The sequence below is a fragment of the Schistocerca gregaria genome, chromosome 3 (genome assembly GCF_023897955.1).
Source record: "Schistocerca gregaria isolate iqSchGreg1 chromosome 3, iqSchGreg1.2, whole genome shotgun sequence".
Taxonomy (NCBI): Eukaryota; Metazoa; Arthropoda; class Insecta; order Orthoptera; family Acrididae; genus Schistocerca; species Schistocerca gregaria.
In genome coordinates, this window is record NC_064922.1 from 420,956,220 (window position 1) to 420,978,982 (window position 22,763).

A 22,763-nucleotide genomic window follows, 5' to 3' on the forward strand; every position below is an offset into this window, starting at 1 on the left:
GTAAATCTAATCTAATACAATCTATCTGTATTTAACTATTTAATGCTGAACCTACATAGCCATCTAAACTGATATACTTACAGCACAAACGAAATGATGTGGAACTGCAACCGGTTGGTTGGTTGGGGAAGCAGAACAGACAGCGAGGTCATCAATCCCATCGGATTAGGGAAGGATGGGGAAGGAAGTCGGCCGTGCCCTTTCAGTGGAACCATCCCGGCATTTGCTGGAGTGATTTAGGGAAATCACGGAAAACCTAAATCAGGATGTCCGGACGCGGGATTGAACTGTCGTTCTCCCGAAAGCGAGTCCAGTGTCTAACCACTGCGCCACCATTGCTCGGTTCACTGCAACCGGCTTTGGTTTATTCCCATCATCGGCGATTACCAGTTACAAGCAGGGAATTCATACAAATGGGCATTACATCGTCCGAGCAATACCAAGTGTTACATCATAAAAAATTAAAATTAAAAATCGTAAGATTTCGGAGGAAAATCACGAAAAACCGGAAAGTGGAAATGTGGCTCACCGCGTTCATACTCGATACGACCACAAAAGTCGATAGACATGCCAGACCCCGCCGGGCGAAAGCGTAACTGGGCAGTAAGCATTTACACGTCATGGTGACGTCAAGGACAAGTGTTACAGAGGTGAAACCAGTGAGATCAGTAGTTAACAATGAAGTCATTGGGTGAATCTATTTAGCTTCTCCCGTTCACGACCCAGGTGACGTAATCTTTAAAGATGGAGTAGAATACCGAAACACTTTGTATAATGCACTTTGCCGCCACCATAGATATTAGTCGTACTTGACTGAATGGTTAAACTTCTGCGGCAGTATTATCATAGGATTGAAACTTGGTGGATGTATGCAGTTGATTCGGGTTTACTAAAGTTTGAAAGCCGCAATGTCATACCCGGTGAGTATAATAGCCTCTGTATGATAAATTACTCAATAAGGACCATATATATTGAAACCACGACATCTGTCAGTGAAAATTTGTTGCGTATAAATATTGGGGTACTGTCAGAAAGATTCACTTACTTGTGATTTGTTGTCATAGCAGAATCTGAGCTATGCTGGTTATGGAGGCGCTCAACCCAGTAGTGGCTATCCCGGTAACACTGGTTACCCAGGCCAGCAAGCTCCAAGTTCAGCTGGTTATCCTGGACAGCAAGCTCCAGGTTCATACCCAGGCGGTGGAGGTTATCCAAACGCACAGCAGCCCTATGCTGGAGGACAGCCACAGTCCGGATTTGGTGGCCAGCCATCGAATTATGGCTCTTACCCAGGAGGATACGACGGAGTAAGTCCGGAAGTACAACAGTGGTTCAATGCCGTCGATGTTGACCGCTCAGGAAAAATATCAGCAAAGGAATTGCAGGCGGCGCTTGTAAATGGGCAGGGAAAGAATTTTAGTGAGACAGCGTGTGCCCTAATGATAGGTGAGTTATAGTCAATGTCTCTAATGTGTAAATATTTAGAATTGTGTGTTCAATTAGTTGTCATAAAGATTTGTATTTTCATTTTGTTATAGCGTGCATAGTGACAAATTACTTCTCATTAATCCCAATATGACTAGGAGAGAGTCGTGTGTCTTTGCCGACTAAAAACAAAATTGTCACCTTCTAATCTAACATAGACCTCGGGCTGGGCTACAGGTCAGTCTGTCACTGTACCTGACTATACCCAAAATTTCAAGGGTGTCCTATATGAATGCCAAACCTACTATTGTTTATTGTAAGATTTCGTTAGTAGTATCCTCTTTAGTCTGTGGGACCCTTAAATGTTGCATGGTCCACTAGTAGCTTACTTCTTTCTCATGTAAATGTGTTAATACATCACTGTTCTCAGATGATTTTGTATCCATTGGCGATGTGTTAGTAGTAGTGTTCTGACAATGACACAACAGTAATCACGTGAAAAAAAGTGGGAAGCATACAAAGTAGTTTGTCATAAGAAAAGGTTCCTCACTTCATCCACTTCAGTGTATTGTATTTATCAGTTTTCTGACCCAAAGCATTCTAAAGTGTCTACCTGTAATTTTGGCTGGTGACATCGATATAATTTCTTTGAATCACTGTGTTAATGAACTGGGTAGCACTATTTTTGTTACAACACTAATCTGGTGGTTAAACAGAAACTGTTATTCAATGAGGACAAAACTGTGTATAGCCTATGAATTTTCACCCATCACGTATAGTTTCGTCAGGATAAGCAATGTCAGATTTGAAAATCTACCTGTAAACTCCTTGGAATATGAATATGATACTCTCTGGTGGGATATATAGAAAAAAAAGGTTGGTAAATAGATTGAGGAATTTGTTCCATGCTTTTTATATCCTGAGTAAACTCTGTGACAGTAATAATAATAATAATAATAATAATAATAATAATAATAATAATAATTGTCTGTGGCCAACTGTCTGTTCCAAGTGTTTAGAGTGGTTGGCACTTCACTAACCTGCATATCCTGAGCTGACAGTACTTGCTATTGCCAGATGGTCACCCCATCCAGCTACAAAACAGGCATGACATTGTTAAACTTCAGTGACCAGGGAGAACCAGTGTTTATGGTGTGGCAACATTGTTGGTGTCCTATCACGCTGAGACACTAAAATGTGTATTCCTTACACTTGCACACTGCCTTCCATTTTAATGTGTTGCACACTGGGATATAATTATTACATAGATGAAAATAATTAGTCAAGTGCCTCTCTCCTCCAGCACTTGCCATCTTTTTCTGGAGTTCAGTATCTTGCCATTTATTTATATTTGCAAAACAGTGTGCTATATTCATGAAAATTTACCACAAATCTGTTATAAGACCAGTCTTTCAACGATGCATCTGTAAATAGTCAATGACTGTGTAAAGGATACAGAATGTATTCGTATTCAGTGACTTCTTAAAGAACACAACAGTGTAAGGCACATGGGAGTTATATGAAAATATTCATATAAAGTTGATCGTCGGTAAAGCAGATGTCAGACTGAGATTCATTGGAAGAATCCTAAGGAAATGCAATCCGGAAACAAAGTAAGTAGGTTGCAGTACATTTGTTCACCCACTGCTTGAATATTGGTCTCCAGTGTGGGATCCATACCAGATAGGGTTGATAGAAGAGAGAGAGATCCAACAGAGAGCAGCACGCATCATTTAGTAATGGAAGACTCTACCGAAGAGATGCTCAGTAGCTCGGTACAGGCTTTTGTTGAACATACCTTCACCGAGGAGTGAAGCAGTGCATTTCTCCCTCCTACGTATATCTCACGAAGAGACCATGAGGCTAAAATCAGGGAGATTAGGATCCACACAGAGGCATACCGGCAATCTCTTTCGACGAACAGTACGAGACTGGAATAGAAGAGAGACCTGATAGAAGTACTAAAAGTACCGTCCGCCACACACCGTCAGGTGGCTTGCAGAGTACGGATGTAGATGTAGGTGTTATCAGCAAATCTCGATGATAAAATCTTCTTGGGTTGACAGTCACCTGAAGATGGCAAGTAAGAGTCTTGTTGAAACATTGCTGTAGAATGACTCATTGAGTCGGCTGTCAACCTGAGAAGACTTTTATCATCATAAGGGAGTTGTTATACAAGGTAGCTGGGGCCTTAGTGGAGAAAGTTTCAGAAAAAAAGTTGAAATGTTACTTAAGAAGAACTGTGTCTATAAAATAGAGTAATTTAGTTTTGCAGCCTAAAGTAACAGAGCAGAGTATTCTCTTACTTACTGTAAGTTTGTAGGTGATTAATTCACTCTGCAGGTGTTAGATATTCTAATTACGAATCCAAAATAATGAAATTAAATGTTTCCTTAAATAGTATTAGTGGTAGCTGATTTATTTCATTCTTCAAATGTAACTGTTGCTTTTTCATATTATGAATTTATTTTAATTGTGTAACTGTGACTTGTCTCATATTTTTCATTCTTTTCTTATTGTCAGTTGTTTATAATATTTATACAAATTGTAAACAATATGTAGAAAAAGACAGATTGCTTTTTTATGGTAAAGAAGACACATTAAGTAGCAGTCAGGCACAAGTGAAAGACACTTACTTAAAGCTTTCGGCTGCAGCCGTCGTCAGTAAAACACACACACACACACACACACACACACACACACACACACACACACACACACACACACCATTCATAGACATAAGCGTGTGAGGGGTGCTTGTGTGTGGGTGTGTGTGTGTGTGTGTGTGTGTGTGTGTGTGTGTGTGTGTGTGTGTGTGTGTGTGTGTGTGTGTTTCTCTTTTATTGATGAAGGCTGTGACAAAGCTTTATGTAAGTGTCTTTTAATTGTGTCTCTCTGCAATGTAATGTGTCTTCTATTCCTTCCTGGAGTTTGCACTGTTTGATTTTATATAAATTGTAACTGTGATTTGCCCACATCCATAATCTAACACCACCCAACAATATTTCTGGGATCAACACAAGTCAAATCAGTGCACATGAGTAGATGAATATATTAGTCAGTCAAAAGCTGTGCCAATAAATAAATATGCCTCATTTGTGAAAGGGAGAGCTGGGTTGAGCCTCAGTATAAACTTTACTGCAGTTCAACATTTTGAACTCTGCTTACAAAGAGAGGAAAAGTCGTTTGTTTTTTATTCTAACTGTGAATTGTACGTATTGCATGTCTCCATGTCTTCTTTCTTTCTCACCCTAAATATTAATTAGAGATTGGTGTTTCCTGTATTTATTTTTCTGTATATCACAATTTACAAAGAATCGTAATGAGAATCAAATTCTGGGGAAAAGGGCAAGCTAGTGGCAAATGCAAAAACAAGATACTGAACAAATAACGAAAGTGGCTGGGAAGTGGCAGTGGCGGGAAAACATAATCATTAGTACTCATTTGGATAAACATACACTTGCAGTATCAGTGGTTTTTGCATTTAATGTTGCAGTTGGTAACTGTTTGTGTGTAAATTATGGGAAGTGAACATAATGAATGAGTAATCTGATGGTTAGACATGGTGGCAGAACCAGTGAGAAAATGGTGTTCAGTAAACTTCATCGTGGTGTGGAGTGTATAAAATTATGTGGTGGCACAATAGAATATACTGTGCAGAATATTGTCATGTAAAATAGAATATTCAATAAAATTTTAACTGTAGTCTTAGGTTCCTGTGTAACCACTACCTTGGAAACCAGGACATTTCAAAATAGCTCACAGAGTTTTTGAAATGATGATTGGGCTACACTAAACATCAGTCCATCATCACAGCCGGTTTCCTCCAGTTATATTTTTGTTCACTTTGCCAACCTGCAACCAACTGTAACATTAGGAATATAAACCAGTATTCCTAAAAGTCCCGTACATTTGAGAAACATACAATATGAGAAATACTTATCAAAACCACTAACCAACTTTATAATCCACGATAGACATATTAGTAATTGTTAATCTCGTGATCTCCGCATTGAAAACAGGAGTAAACAGTTTGCATCTTCAGCTAAAACAAGTCATTAGATTCGGAAATTCTCAGTGGCTATTGTATCCTATTGTTTAATTGACTATGACCAACAGAAATGATTTTCCAACCACAGCACGTAGCAGAGGAGCTACCAAAACTCTTAAGTGCACCTTACCATCGTTTCATATGAGCGTGAAATCTAAGCATAAATTTGAAAAATAGGTGATCAGGGCATGCTAATATGAAGAATGCAATTAAATTACATAAGCTGAAATTTTCAAGAAAATGCTGTGAGATGGTGCGGCCATCTGGATACATTTTTAGTAGCTTTACTTATGTTGTGACCACACATTTCTTTTTCAAGCGTTTTGACCTTGTCATTTTCAAAGGCTACAGAAATACAATACATTTCACCATGGATAAGACATATTATGACGACTATAACATGGCTTCCTAGCTTACCGGTGCTATGTCAGTCATATAAAAATATTCTCGAGCACAAGACAAATGCAAACTGCTACCAAACGAAAATTTTGGAAGCAAAGTGGACTAAGCTGCTAGGCGGTGGTCAGATGGTGGTACACACTGCAATTTGTATATGTTTACAATCACAGTTTTCATTGTTACAATGTATAAAATGTTTTCAACAGTCAATATGGGAATTACTTGCAGTGTGTTACAGATTCTTTTATTTAATACATTGGAAGAATGCGCTGATAGGTGCTGGGACCAACTGTCTGTTAGCAAACAAATCTTGTTTTATTTACAACTTATAGCAGAGAACTTACTACCATTAGTGAAATGTCATAAATATTTAATAAAAGTTAATTATATAGATTGCTAGAGGTTTGTAAAGGAATTGATTAAAGTTGACACACTTATGATATCGTGCATAAAATCATCTGTGGTTGTACAACCATAAAATTGTTTTCTGCGACTAAAAGACGTTGTAGACTGCCATTCACAATTATGGGAAGAGGGGAAGGGTCAAGGGGAACAGAAAATTAATCTTAAAATATTAAAGAATCCTGTAAAACTGTTTCACACCACATAGCGGCGATGCTGAGTTGCAGATATGCACAACAAAAAGACTGTCAGTCTTTTTGTTATGCCTATCTGCTTCTAAGCATCTCCGTTATTTGATATATAGGAACTTTCCTTTTCGTAATATTGTTACATTCCATCCTGGATTTTTCATTGTTTTATTGCTGTAAAAGTGTTTGTAATACTGTGACTACAAATATTTATAAAATGACATCTGAAATGAAATAATGAGTAAGTGTTGTAAAACAATTATAGTAGTGCTGTTGTCAACAGTTTTCAATGTTTGCCTGCAGTGTGAGGTGGTGAGCAGCTGCTTGTGAATACTGCATGGCATACTTAAGATAAGGTACATTAGATGTTCTATGTTTGTATGACCATAAAACAGTTTTCCTGTGAACGACAAGCATTGTAGAATACCATGACACAAATTAAAGAATGGAGGAAAGAGTGCACAAATTAATCTTGGCATATTAAAAAATCTTGTAAAACTCTTTGTAATACTGTGACTACAAATTTTGTAAAATGTCAGCTTTAAGTGAAATAGTATAAGTGCGTTATCGTCTGATACCAGTTGTACTTTTTTATCTATTTAAAGTGATGGAAAGTCAAAACACCTAAGGTTGATGAAGAATAAAAGTATGGTCAAGACATAAGCAAAGTTATTAAAATTGTGAATTACATAACCTTTAAAGAGTATCCAATGTTTCGTGGTAATAAATCTCGCACAACATTTGTGGGCTTGCCTTGTAAGTACTCAGTCTCACAGCCTGAGCTCAGAGAGGCAACAGATATATGAAACAAAATGTTCATCTTCTCAGACAATTGTACATGAAGGCAAGCATTACAAATTCCACCATAGAGATTGATATTCACATTAAAACTGTGTGATTAGCTGCTAATTAAATTGTGAAATCATTATTACTCTGCATTAAAGGAACAAACAAATATATTTTGTAAAACTACATCTTCACTTCAAATTATAAAAAGAATTCCATAGTACTGAAATGGTCATGTCTCTGTATCCTCATATTCACTGCCCCATCTATACTCAGCAAACTACTGTGAAGTGCATGGCAGAGGATATGCCCCATTGTACCAGTTATTATGGTGTCTTCCTGTACCATTCATGTATGGAGTGCAGGAAAGATGATTGTTTAAATGCCTCTGTTCATGTTGTGATTAATCTAATCTTATCCTCACAATCCCTATGGGAGCAATACACAGGGTATTGTAGTATATTCCTACATTCATCATTCAAGGCATGTTCTTGAAATTTTGTAAGTAAGCTTTCTCGGTAAAATTTACCTGTATCTTCAGGAGTCTGCTGGTTAAGGTTCTTCATGTTCTCTGTGACATTCTCCCATGGGTCAAAAGAACCTATGACTTCTCATGCTGCATTTCTCTGTATACTTTCAATATCTCTTTGTTACAGGTGTATTGGGACCTCTCCTTTATGCTAGAAGTTGTTTTTCGTCTTTGTAATTTTGTAATTGAGTGTACTGTATCACAGTATCTGCAGCCATCCTGCATGTTTTGTTTTCTAACATTGTAAATTGCAGCAATTTGGTTTTAACAAAACATTGTTGACAATGTGTGCCAGCCTAGAATTCAAACACACATTGCGGTTGGTGGAGTAGCCCTACCACTTTTTCTATACAGACCCACTTTCTAAAGCTTCAGTTTCCCACGTTGCTGCTCATACCAGTAAAGGTTACATAGTGGACTCCCTATATATTTTTCATAATTTATATGCATTATTTATACATAACAAGCACCAACATACCAATTGGAGACATGTCCATTGTATATTGTAGGTTTTCTGAATGTACATTAGAGATTTAGTTTCTGTCATGAAAAATGTTATAAATGTGGCATGGATGTAGCTAACATGCTACATTACAGATTATTGTTACCACAACCTTTGTTGTGCTTGCATTCATTGGCTTCGCCAGTTCAGTACCAGGTTTTTACCTTCCAACCTAACTTGAACGTCCAGCTATGCTACAGTTTGTCACCCCAACGAAGATTTTAAAAAGGTGGGTGGATGTCCAGTTTTACATTCTAGCTCCCATCGGTTCAGCAGGTTTTTAACTTTTTGATGTTCATTGCATGATATATCCTGAGTATAAATTAATCAACTCTTGAAATGAAAGCTTGTTATCTCTCTCATAATTGCTAGACTTGAAAAAATGAATGTAATAACACACAACAGATTAGTGTTCTCTGATAGAAATTATATTTTGCAACAATTTTTGCATCTCAAAGCGCAGTTGAGTTTTGCCTTTGTCTTATTCTTGGTGTCTCGCTTAACTTCTGTCCTCTTGATTTGTTTATGGTGACAATTTCTGTGTGGTTTTATTTTCATATATAGATAAGTGTACAGAATTGTTTTGTGACATGGAAGCAAACTGTAGATAGCATTTAATTAGCACAGAAATTGATGTGCAGTGATTAGCTGTTTGACATACTCGGTACTGGTCAGAACCTTCTGCAGATAATGTTTGACTTTTCAACAAATGTGTCTTGTTTTATTGGAAAATTGATGTTATATGAAAAAACCTTGCTTCAGAGTATAAACTGGTTTGATGTTAAACATATCATAGTGGTTAAAAAGTAAATATCAGGACCTCTCGTGAACCAACTTGTTTTCACAAAAATATGCTGTGTGACACTTATGAAATTTCAACAACCAGCAGACTATCCCAGAAATTTGTTTCATGAGTACTAAAAATGGAAGATACTCAGAAGATACACGCATGCCTTTGCAGAGACAGTATGGTGGCTTAAGGAATAGTTACCTGGTTTTGAATTAAGTTGCTACTTCATCAGCCATATTCATCTCTTGAAACCATCAAAGAACCATGTGAGTGGTTGGTGATTCAGAACATTGTGTGTTCTTTAGGACCTGAAATGCCTAATTTTTGTGCCAGTTTTCTTACAAGGGGTGGTCAAAAAGTTTCAGTTTGAAGGCTGTGCAGTCTAGAATCAGTATGTCAGTCAGGCAAAATCACCGTGAGCAGTGAGACAATAGTCACACTTCTGCATCATAAATAATACAGTGTGATCCATGGCTAATTTCATTTCTAGATCAACATATTTTTATCTGACATAGTAACTTTGTTGGATAGTCACAGTACTGCTGTACCAAGACTTCTATGCTTTCTGTGCCACCCATGAACATGTGAAAATGATAGATGGGATTCCCACCATTGTAACTTCCTGATTGAATGAATGGTTTTTCTTGTTTTGCCACTTCATAAAATGACCATCCAGTTTGGCTTTAGGTTTATGCAGTTGTAAACAACCTCTTGCAAATTCTGTGATCTAGTCACAAGGCTTTCTTGTCTGATGGAGTATCCACTGTGTGAACCAATATTTAGCTTTTTTCTTCTGTAAACTGGCATCAGCTGCTCCTCTGAAAGTATAGATCAATGTGTGATCCTCTTACATTACATGCTGTGTCTCAGTGATACACTTTTCATATTTTATTCCTAAATGTTGACAGATAAAATTGTAATTAGTTTATTTTGAATCAGAAAAATCTTAAATTATGGCATTTGCCACTCAGGTCAGTAGAACTCTAGAGATTTGAAATTGTAGGTGTGTTAACAACTAATGTAATGCATTTATGTGAAACATCCACAAATTATGAATTAATGAGTCTGTCTGTTAAATTTAGATTACCCAATGGCTTAGAAGGTATTAATATTCTGGCAATAGGTGGGCAAGTTCGGTGCCGTCGACTGCTGTGTCCACTTTCCTCAGTGGCATCATTGGATGCAGTATGGAGAGGCATGTGGTCAGCACACAGCGCTTCCAGACATTGTTGGATTTTTTAACCTTGGAAGCGTTACTGATCAGTTGAGTAGCTCTTCAGTTCGGCTCAGGTGGCCGAGTGTATCCTCTACCAGTCCTTCTACTAAGGAAAAATAATAGCACCCTTATAAAGTTTGAAAGCAAGATGGAGAGAACACTTGCCATGACTTGAAATCACAAGTGTTATCAGAACCAACATAAACCAAATGAAGGTGTAACAGTAAATAATACAGTAGATTTGAACTCTCTCTCTCTCTCTCTCTCTCTCTCTCTCTCTCTCTCTCTCTCTCTCTCTCTCTCTCTCTGAAGTTCCATAGACCTGGTGTTTCATTAAGTTTTCAAAAAGAAAGATATATCTTTATGTATAACAGTGTGTTACTCCCGGAAGTTATCAGTAATGTTTAATATGTTGGGTTTGTTTGCATGTTGTGTGGAGATTGTGTTAGTGCAAATGGTTTATATATTGTATTTTAACTAAAGTTCAGTCTTGATCTCTCTCCCTGTTGTGATCAAGACTGAACTTCAGTTAAACTATAATACTCTATTGATCACTGTTTCCAAAAATGTTTACCAAAATTGTGCAAGGTTTATATATTCATGTGCTGCAAGGGGACATAATTCCTCTGTTAACATATAATCTTTTTCTTTTGTGAAGACACTGTTAATGTAATCATTCTCATGCAGTAATTCTTTTCGTGAATGGTTGGGTTAAATTGCACAGTTCAAATTGATACTGTTTTTTTACATTCATCTCTCTCCCTGTTTTTACAGCAGTAATTTACAACTTAGCATTAACTGAAAGCACCATTGAAACATTTAATACTACCCACCCTTGAAAGATTAATACCATTCATGTAAACCACTGACTGAGGCAGAAGATTCCTTTATTGCTTATTTGAAGATAGTTCTATGTCTTATCAGTCTACATACCCATGAAGGAGGAGAGAAATTTAAATGTATATTTGTTGTTTCTTCACAGGCATGTTTGACCAAGACAAAAGTGGAACAATTGATGTCAAAGAATTTCAGCTTTTATACAATTACATAAATCAGTGGCTTGCAACATTTAGAAGTTATGACAAAGATGGTTCTGGAAGCATTGAAGAACACGAGTTGAACCAAGGTGAGTTCCATTTGCAAATTATTAAAATCAACATTCATTAATAACAGTATAGTCATTTGTCAGTCTTAAATACATGGAACATTGGATTTTCAACATAATGTTTGTTATATCTTCTTTCATCACCACCCTCTGACCTTTGTCTAAGTGTAAAAACATTGGGCTGACTTTATAACAAACTCCTATACTGATTATTTTGTCTTTTCCATATTCACAATTTCCTATTTTTCAATGCTTTCATTGTTTCTTTTGTGATTTATGTACTGGCTTCATTCTGTCACTTGCAATCTAGTCCATAGATAAACTTCTTAATGAAACTTCCTGGCAGATTAAAACTATGTGCCGGACCAAGACTCGAACTCGGGACTTTTGCCTTTCGCGGGCAGGTGCTCTACCGACAGCTACCCAAGCACAACTCGCGCCCCATCGTCACAGCTTTAATTCAGCCAGTAACTCGTCTCCTACCTTCCAAACTTCACAGGAGCTCTCCTGCGAACCTTGCAGAGCTAGCACTCCTGGAAGAAAGGATATTGCGGAGACATGGCTTAGCCACAGCCTGGGGGTTGTTTCTAGAATGTAATTTTCACTTGTGCTTGGGTAGCTCAGTCGGTAGAGCACTTGCCCGCGAAAGGCAAAGGTCCCGAGTTCGAGTCTCGGTCCGGCACACAGTTTTAATCTGCCAGGAAGTTTCATATCAGTGCACACTCTGCTGTAGAGTGAAAATTTCATTCTAGAAACCTGTTAATGTTTAATGGTGTAAATACATTAACTGTGGCTTCTTTTTTTTTTTTTCCCCAACTCCTCCTACTTGTCAGTTTTCACTGAGTGAGGTAACACTCAAGCTTGCTTATCCCATTTTTACTAAGTTTTTAAAAAATTATCATTTTTTGTGTCTGATACAGACTTCGATATCATCTTAAATTTTCCCCTTTTCCTTAACAATATCTTGGTGCAATATCTACAGCCCATTGCTCCCAGCTCATTTAATTCCAGTGTTCTTCAAATGGTGACACATTCAATAACTTACAGGTTAACGTTTTTAGTTTGTGTCATCAAATGACATTTCTTTAAAACTGTTTTGTTTTTTTATGGTTTAGCTATGTTGTGGCCAAGTTCTTGAGAAATGTTTTACTGTCCTATGTTGTTAAGCTGTATGAGCATAGCACCTTTTCGGCCCTTAAGGAAATTCATTTCTCTTGAAAAAAAGTGAAAACACCTGCATTCTTCTTCATATTAATGTTTTGTTGCTGCCTAATCATTATCATTTACAGTGGTAAATGTTGCACAGATGATTATTACAGCATTACTGATCTCTTCATGTTTGAAACTGTTGGAAAAACTAGCTTGTCTTGTGCAGCCACACATCCTGTCTTGAACAATTCCTTTTTAATTTAAAGTTTTGAAATTTAAAATGTTGAAGTAATTCTGTTGCAAGTGATTCAATTTGCCAGAAAACAAAACTAACTCTCTCTCTCTGTGTGTGGAGAGAGAGAGAGAGTAATATTCGTTCTTGAAATAATTTTTAATCCAAGGCAATCTCTTAATCTGGTCATTGTGTGTCCAGATGCTCAGGCTAGACACTGTTCAGTTAGACTACTGTGCTTCAGACTGTAATAACTGTAGTCACAAATAAGGGGACACTTCTGTGTAGTTAGTAATGCAGAGTGTGATGTAAAGGAAATAAATTTGCAACAGCTTAAGCATTTGCCAGACATGAGCAGTTACAAAAATGCTGTGTGATGGGTTTGAATAATATGTGCAATAAGTCATGCATTGTTGGGCAAGGTATTTTATTAAATGGAGAGAAGAGCTGCAGAGTTAACTTGTAAAATTGTAAAAGTAGATAACTTATGAAAGTAGATGGGGAAGCATGGTGATGATAAAAAAGTTATCAATATTTGTTAGATTTGACTTTATCTTTTCTGCTTCTTTTACCTGTGCTAAGAGTGTGGTAGGATTGACTTAATTGTAAGTGTTGGTAACAAAGCTTATCTACATCTACATTTATACTCCGCAAGCCACCCAACGCTGTGTGGTGTAGAGCACTTTGCGTACCACTGTCATTACCTCCCTTTCCTGTTCCAGTCGCGTATGGTTTGCAGGAAGAACTGCCAGAAAGCCTCCGTGCATGCTCAAATCTCTCTAATTTTACATTTGTGATATCCTTGGGATGTATAAGTAGGGGGAAGCAATATATTTGATACCTCATCCAGAAACACACCCTCTCGAAACCTGGACAGCAAGCTATACCGCGATGCAGAACGCCTCTCTTGCGGAGTCTGCCACTTGAGTTTGCTAAACATCTCTGTAACGCTATCACGGTTACCAAATAACCCTGTGACGAAACATGCCGCTCTTCTTTGGATCTTCTCTATCTCCTCTGTCAACAATTGCCTTGAACTTTTTCCATAAACACTCAACATTGTCAGTGCCAGAACAGAAATTTTTGTTTTGATCTGTTAGGTAGTCTGAAATCTGCCTCCTATTTCTCTTGCTAAACAGATAAACCTTCCTCCCTTTTTTATATTCCTATTTACTTCCATATTCAGGGATGTTGCAACGGCCCTATGATCACTGATTCCCTGTTCTGCACTTTGAGTTGAAAAGTTTGGGTCTGTTTGTTGTCAGTAGGTCCAAGATGCTATCTCCACGAGTCGGTTCTCTGTTTAATTGCTCGAGGTAATTTTCGGATAGTGCACTCAGTATAATGTCACTCGATGCTCTGTCCCTACCACCTGTCCTAAACATCTGAGTGTCCTGGTCTATATCTGGTAAATTGAAATCTCCACCTAAGAATATAACATGCCGAGGAAATTTATGTAAAATGTATTCCAAAGTTTCTCTCAGTTGTTCTGCCACTACTGCTGCTGAGTTGGTAAAACAAGCAAATTATTAACCTAGCTCAGTTGTTGAGTATAACCTCCACCCATAATACTTCACAGGAACTATCCACTTCTATTTCACTACAGAATAAACTACTACTAATAGCGACAAACACGCCACCACAGTTGCATGCAATCTATCCTTTCTAAATAGCGTCTGTGCCTTTGTAAAAATTTCGGCGGAATTTATCTCTGGCTTCAGTCAGCTTTCTGTACCTATAATGATTTTAGCTTCGGTGCTTTCTATCAGCGCTTTAAGTTCCGGTACTTTACCAAGGCAGCTTCGACAGTTTACAATTACAATACCGATTGCTGCTTGGTCCCCGCATGTCCTGACTTTGCCCCGCACCCTTTGAGGTGTTGCCCTTTCTGTACTTGCCCGAGGCCATCTAACCTAAAAGACCGCCCAGTCCCCACCACACAACCCCTGCTACCCGTGTAGCTGCCTGCTGTGTGTAGTGGACTCCTGACCTATCCAGCGGAACCCGAAACCTCACCACCCTGTGGCGCATGTTGAGGAATCTGCAGCCCACTCGGTCGCAGAACCGTCTCAGCCTCTGATTCAGACACTCCAGTCGGCTCTGTACCAAAGGTCTGCAGTCAGTCCTGTCGACGATGCTGCAGATGGTGAGCTCTGCTTTCATCCTGCTAGTGAGACTGGCAGTCTTCACCAAATCAGATAGCCGCCAGAAGCCAGAGAGGATTTTCTCCGATCCATAGCGACACACATAGTTGGTGCCGACATAAGCCACCACCTGCAGATGGGTGCATCCTGTACCCTTCATGGCATCTGGAAGGACCCTTTCCACATGTGGAATGACTCACCCCCATCCCCCCAGTATGCACACGTAGTGCACATTGGTTTTCTTCCCCTCCCTTGCAGTGATGATGTGTGTCGTTACATTGTTAAGTACTATTTACAGTAAGGTGATGTATAGAGGTTTCACAGGTGATTAACTGGAATATTATTTGCAGTTCAGCAGATTGCACATTTTGTAACAGAGAAATAAAGTGTAATTTCGAAAAATAATTACAAAGGAGGATCTGGATGAATCAGTAGATGTAACATAGTTAGTATTACGATAAATAGAATCTAGGTTATGTTGCATATGTTGTAGATCGTACAGAATGATGGTAAAAAAATGTTTTTGTTATATAGTGAACACTGCCTATCAAGATTGAAGAAAATTAATGGTTTCTTCAAAACAGTGCTACAAATTGTGGATTTTAATAGTAGTTTTTCTAGATGACAGCCATCTTGCAATTTTATCACTCCAGTAAGATGTTTGATGAAGGAATGTACTATCTGTTATAGCCGTTCCCACACTCCCCTACTATATCTTCCTCTTGGTGTAAAAGCAACAGAGAAACCAGTGCTTCACTGTTCTTCTCAGTGAATATTGTAACCTCATTTTCCATTAAGTGGTTTGTGTTAATAGTTTTAAACAAGTTTGCAATTATTCATCAAGTTGTGAATTGTTGAAATAGAAACAAATGACTTTTTCAGCTCTTCAGCAGATGGGATTCCGTTTCTCTCCAGATTTTGTGAAGTTTCTAGTACAAAGGAGTGATACAAGAGAACATAAACGTATAACTGTTGATCAGTTCATTGTTATATGTGTGCAAATTCAGAGGTTTACAGGTAGATACTAAATGTGTTAAGTTTTCTTTTTAGTGTGATATATCTTATGTGGTAGTGTTGTTAACAGAATGTCTTCCTTTATTACAGAGGCATTTCGAGCGCGCGACAAGGAAATGAGGGGTGTAATTACTATTGGATTTGAGGACTTTTTAGGCTTGGCATTGAGCTGTTCTGTATGAAGTCACTTCTGTATTATGGAAGCTTTATACCAGATGGCTATATTCTTTCAATAAACATCAATAGTTATTGCCAGAAGCTATTTTTAATACATTTCTTCTAAGCTGTGATACTGCATTCATTACCAGAGTGGGTTTTTAGAAGTACATACTATTATTACCTTTTTATCATAGTGTAGGGAATTCTCAAGGAAATTACACACACTTCTGTATTATCTCACAGAAGGTAGTGTGTTATTTTTTGTTTTATTGTGATTAGTTTTTTCATCTTTTGAACGCAATTACCAATTTTTGCTTATGCTTAGTGCACATCAGAATCTTTCAATAAATTTGTATAGATTTTGCTATACTTTTTTTTGTAAGAGCATGGCCAATATGTATCTGTGGATTTACCACATACTCGAGTATTTCAGGATGTAATCAGTTTACTTTTGCCAATGTAATTTTTGTCTGCTAAAGTTATTTTAATTTTGTATTAAAAGTTGTTTATTACAACTAAGGACACTCTCCATTTTCTTTTGTTTTCCAATTTGACTACCATCGTTCCTTTATGTGCTATATACAGCAGCTTCTCTTTGAAACACAAACTCTCTCTTAAGCTGCTGCATAATTATACCAAAACATCTCCCTACTGAATGCAATGAGGTTGCTCCCAGTGTTAATGATGTTACTGAAGGCATGTGTAGAAATGATCAATGGTTGGATAGGCTAAGGTAGTAACTTTCAAAAATATTACCAAGAAGTTAGTGGAAAATCTATCACTAATTCTCACAACCACTAAAGGCAAAACCATGGGTATTTTAAAGAAATGTCATAGTGTGAAGAAAGCCCGTCAGTTCTTCGCAGAAAATCAGATTGAGGAATTCATTATGGATCTTACTTCTAAGTGTATTAATGTGTCAAAAAAAAAAGACCATAAGGGTACTAAGGTATTCGGTGGATAGTTTAAAGTTAACAATTCATTTCCCAGAAATCCTATATCCCCCTAGGCTGAAGGCCACAAGTTACATAAAGATGGAGCTCAAATTAGACTTATGGTTAATGCAAGGGAGTGGGAGGGGGGGAGGGCGGGTTGGAGGCTGCTGGTTATCAGACTGAGGAAGCTTCAGCAAAATACTTCATGAACATTATTTATATCCAAGTAATTTCAATATGCAGAATAGAGAATAGTGAACCAAAAAGCTTTCAGGTTGAATATTCCAAAGAGTACACATACAGCATCATAAAGTATAAAAGATATGTATACCAACATTTTGGTCAACACTGTACAGGGCATAATTGGTCGTAATTTGAGGTGTTACAGTGGACGGCCTGTAGATGAGATTGATAATCTCCTACTGTTAGTTATAACGATTTTGGACTTATCATACTACATTGCCAATTACACTCCTGGAAATGGAAAAATGAACACATTGACACCGGTGTGTCAGACCCACCATACTTGCTCCGGACACTGCGAGAGGGCTGTACAAGCAATGATCACACGCACGGCACAGCGGACACACCAGGAACCGTGGTGTTGGCCGTCGAATGGCGCTAGCTGCGCAGCATTTGCGCACCGCCGCCGTCAGTGTCAGCCAGTTTGCCGTGGCGTACGGAGCTCCATCGCAGTCTTTAATACTGGTAGCATGCCGCGACAGCGTGGACGTGAACCGTATGCGCAGTTGACGGACTTTGAGCGAGGGCGTATAGTGGGCATGCAGGAGGCCGGGTGGACGTACCGCCGAATTGCTCAACACGTGGGGCATGAGGTCTCCACAGTACATCGATGTTGTCGCCAGTGGTCGGCGGAAGGTGCACGTGCCCGTCGACCTGGGACCGGACCGCAGCGATGCACAGATGCACGCCAAGATCGTAGGATCCTATGCAGTGCCGTAGGGGACCGCACCGCCACTTCCCAGCAAATTAGGAACACTGTTGCTCCTGGGGTATCGGCGAGGACCATTCGCAACCGTCTCCATGAAGCTGGGCTACGGTCCCGCACACCGTTAGGCCGTCTTCCGCTCACGCCCCAACATCGTGCAGCCCGCCTCCAGTGGTGTCGCGACAGGCGTGAATGGAGGGACGAATGGAGACGTGTCATCTTCAGCGATGAGAGTCGCTTCTGCCTTGGTGCCAATGATGGTCGTGTTTAGCGCCGTGCAGGTGAGCGCCACAATCAGGACTGCATATGACCGAGGCACACAGGGCCAACACCCGGCATCATGGTGTGGGGAGTGATCTCCTACACTGGCCGTACACCTCTGGTGATCGTCGAGGGGACACTGAATAGTGCACGGTACATCCAAACCGTCATCGAACACATCGTTCTACCATTCCTAGACCGGCAAGGGAACTTGCTGTTCCATCAGGACAATGCACGTCCACATGTATCCCGTGCCACCCAACGTGCTCTAGAAGGTGTAGGTCAACTACCCTGGCCAGCAAGATCTCCGGATCTGTCCCCCATTGAGCATGTTTGGGACTGGATGAAGTGTCGTCTCACGCGGTCTGCACGTCCAGCACGAACGCGGTCCAACTGAGGCGCCAGGTGGAAATGGCATGGCAAGCCGTTCCACAGGACTACATCCAGCATCTTTACGATCGTCTCCATGGGAGAATAGCAGCCTGCATTGCTGCAAAAGGTGGATATACACTGTACTATTGCCGACATTGTGCATGCTCTGTTGCCTGTGTCTACGTGCCTGTGGTTCTGTCAGTGTGATCATGTGATGTATCTGACCCCAGGAATGTGTCAATAAATTTTCCCCTTCCTGGGACAATGAATTCACGGTGTTCTTATTTCAATTTCCAGGAGTGTATTTATGACTAAATTTGAAAGTGACATCGGTATTCTGCTTCCCACCAATGTTAGTAATATTGTCGCAGAAGCAGCTGACTAGCACAGTTCCTGTAGTGTATTGGTTGTGAGACTACATTGTTGGATGCAGGGTCGTGAGTTCAAAACTCATCTGAACTGAAAAATTTTAATTTCTAATTCGGTCTGAGTACATTCTAGAAGTATCCTCAAATGGCAAGAATCATTGTACTGGAATGTTCTGTAGCTGTATATATATACCGTATGTGTTCCACCCGGAGGCAGTTCGCTCCGCGCTCTTGTATCTGCAAGTGCTAAATAAACTTTCGTTAAGTGAAGTTAGTGTTCGTTGTTCATCTACTTAAACCTTCTTCTGCATGATGTTATTCTGGTGGAGGCACTGGTTATTGGAACTTGTGATACCGCACATTATCAACGACACAGTGGCTCCCATCAGGCCATGACAGAGACGCCGTTTACATGGTGAGAAACCAGAGTTTAACCCCTATTCAACAGATTGCAATCTGTCGGAGATAGAAGAGGAGGAGGACATTATGATGACAGCAACTGTGTGCCACCACATGAGACATCCTTCCGGGTTCTCTGGTGACAATGGCCAAGATGCAAGCAAGTGGCTGAAGTTATATGAGCACATAGCAAAATTTAACAAATGGAATGACACTGTGTGTTTGGCTAATGTATTTTTCTACTTGGAGGTTACTGCCAAGCAATGGTATGAGAACAACGAAGAGAAGTTCACAAGCTGGGAAGTATTCCAGGCAGAACTGTGAAAGTATCTCGGTGACATATAACGACAGAAGTGCAAGGTTGCAGATAAATTAAAGTGCAGGGCACACTCTCCAGGACAGGACTACTTTGAAGACATCTTGGAGCAGTGTAAAATAGTGGATCCTGCAATGAAAGAGGAAGAAACGGTTACACATCTCATAAAGGGTGTTACTGAGGACATGTCTCAAGCCCTACTCACGAAGGAGGTATCGACAGCAGACGACTTCATAAAATGGTGCCAGTATATTGCGACAATGGATTAAAAAAGAATTACATGCAAGAAGTTTAAACGGCTTCCAAACGCCGTATCGATGTCTGTAATGGAGGAAGTTCAGAAGACACTTGGATTGCACGGTGAACAAAAAGCACACACAATTCAAGAGGTCATAAGGGAGGAAGTTGAACAGACATTGAACCCAATCTCTCATCCTTCATTTCTCTTTAAAATGGTGAAAAAGTCGAGACCCAGGCGAAGTTATGTTCCTATAATGCCACATAAGGAACCTTTTTGGGCACCAAGGAAGACTGATGTCTAGAGGGCCCAAGATAACCAACCTGTATGTTTCCACTGCAGACGACCGGGACATGTGGTGTGCTATTGTTGGAAAAGGCAGCGGATACTTCATGACGCCAGTGACAGAAAACCGATCTTAGCCGACGCCAACTCTGGGACGACAAAGATGAGCAAGATATGGGTGTAGGATGACGTAAGTCACCATTGGCGCAAGCTAGCCGCTGGAGAGGACACTTCCCAACACGCTGATCAAAGTCTCCATTTAGAAGCTCCAGCCTATCATCTAGCCGCCGCAACCTGGAAAACTAAAGAGTGCAACCTTCCTTGGAGGTGAGGCCGCTGAAGAGAAAAATCCTCCGATGTCGATCACTACAAAAATGGTAGGAAACCACATGGATATCATCATGGATGGCCAACCAGCCCAAGCTCTTGTGGACTCTGGAGCATCATATTCAGTCATTTCAGAGAAGTACCATCACCAGTTGCAGAAAACCGGTTTCGTCGATAACATAACATCTCTGCTGAAGGTGGCTAATGGGGAAATAAGTAAAACCTACAGGAAGATGTCATTCATGTGGGTATAAGTGGCCATACACAGCCCTTAGAATTCATTGTCCTACAAGACTGTATTCATGATGTCGTTCTTGGATAGGACTTTCTGAAACCTTCTTAGGCAATTATAGATTGTGGTCGCTCAAAGATTATTCTAGACGAGATGAGATACTGTGGACAGGAAGATGCGCATCAGTGTGTGCGCAGAGTGTGTGTGCTGGATGAAGTGATCATTCCTGCAGTCAGCACGAAGAAGATAGCTGTCACATAATGTCATGCCATGGATCAACTCGTGGATCTTGTGGTGGAATGTAAGAGAAGCAAACCACTGAAGAATAACTTGGTCATCCCAGCCTCTGTTATCTCATTTAAGAACGGAATCTGTGAATTGTGTGTAGTTAACTGTCGCCGAGAACCGCAGATCCTTCCAAAACGCATGTGCATAGCAAACACTGCCATTAATTGATGACAGCTGAGTCTCATAGAAACCTCCCATGCCGAGTCTGTGGGTGCAATTAGCACTACCACAATGAGACAAAATCTTTTAGCTCAACTATCACCAGATCTCACTAAGGAACAACAGAAGAAGTTACTTGCCATTCTTCAAGAGTTCTCTGAATGCTTCAATCCACAGGTGAAGAGCAATTAGACAAATTGATGGTGAAGCACCAGATTAGCACTGGAGACCATCAACCAATAAGCCAGAGAACATACTGTGTGTCAGCAACGGAATGTCGAATAATTCGTGACGAGGTATAGAAAATGATGAAAAATGACATCATTCAGCCTTCGCAGAGCCTGTGGTCGTCACCAGTAGTCATCAGGAAGAAGGATGGCATTCGGCACTTTTGGGTTGATCGCAGGGAGCTTAATAAGATAACTAAAAAGGACGTTTACCCTTTTCCACAAATTGACAATACACTAGATTGTCTGAAGGGGCTAAGTTTTTCTCAACAATGGACATCTTACTAGGGATACTGGTAAATCTAAGTGCACGAGTCTGATCGTGAGAAAACTGCATTCATCCCCCCTCAGAGCCTCTATAAGTTTAAGGTAATGCCATTTGGTTCATGTAATGCACCGGCAACTTTTGAATGGATGATGGATAATTTTCGAAGACACCTGAAGTGGTCAACGTGTCTTTGTTGTTTAGATGACATTGTAGTGTTCACACATTTGATGAACATATAGAAAGACTGAGGGAGGGCTGTTCTTAAGTATCTCCAGCAAGGCAGACTGAAACTTAATCCAAGAAAATGTCTTTTTGGAGCAAAAGAAATTAAAATACTTGGTCACCTTGTGTTGATTGGAAGTGTGTGGCCAGACTCAGAAAAGGTGAGATCTGTAATAGAATTTCTTATTCCCAAGAGTATTAGAGATGTGAGAAGCTTCCCTGGATTATTATTATTATTATTATTATTATTATTATTATTATTATTATTTTGGATGGAAAAGGGAAGGCCTATGCTTCTTGGACACTTACAGAAGCCCAGAGAAACTGCTCAACTACAGAAAGAGAATTTCTTGCTGTGATCTGGGCCATGTGCAAATTTTGACAGTATCTCTATGGAATACCATTCACAGTTGTTACAGATCATCATTCACTTTGTTGGTTGACAGGTCTTAAGGACCAACAGGAGGACTCGCCACGTGGACACTACTGTCTCTCAAGAAGCCCTGTGCAAGACCATCAAGACTTAGATGAAGATAGTGACTGTCTCGCTGCACTCCAGGATATCTCTGTTGAGCAGGAGGAGGATGCCAAGCTATCTCAAATTATGCTTTCCTTAAATTGGTCAGAGGATGTGAAAGGACAATTTGAGGTAGTTAATTGATTACTTTGCAAGAAAAACTTTGATCCGTTTGGAAAGAGGTGGCTACGAGTGATTCCTAAATACATGGGCTAAGATGTTCTACAGAAATTCCATGACACACCTGAGGCTAGACATTTAGGATTTATTAAGACATACTATACGACCCGCAAGAAATTTTTCTGGCCA

The 22,763-nt window shown here is 39.7% G+C and overlaps 1 protein-coding gene across 2 annotated transcripts; it reads left to right on the forward strand.

Annotated features, from left to right (window-relative positions):
• The first annotated feature begins 567 nt into the window (after positions 1–567).
• On the forward strand, positions 568–16,613 carry LOC126355127 (peflin). Of its 2 annotated transcripts, none has more exons than XM_050005306.1 (5): positions 568–920; positions 1,065–1,446; positions 11,271–11,414; positions 15,801–15,935; positions 16,023–16,613. In XM_050005306.1, exons 1-5 carry the CDS (start codon positions 909–911, stop codon positions 16,112–16,114), a joined length of 765 nt encoding a protein of 254 aa, XP_049861263.1. In that variant the 5' UTR covers positions 568–908; the 3' UTR covers positions 16,115–16,613. The 2 variants fall into 2 exon arrangements, with proteins under 2 accessions (XP_049861263.1, XP_049861264.1); XM_050005307.1 differs by having other exon boundaries at positions 619–920; positions 1,068–1,446.
• Positions 16,614–22,763: the final 6,150 nt, after the last annotated feature.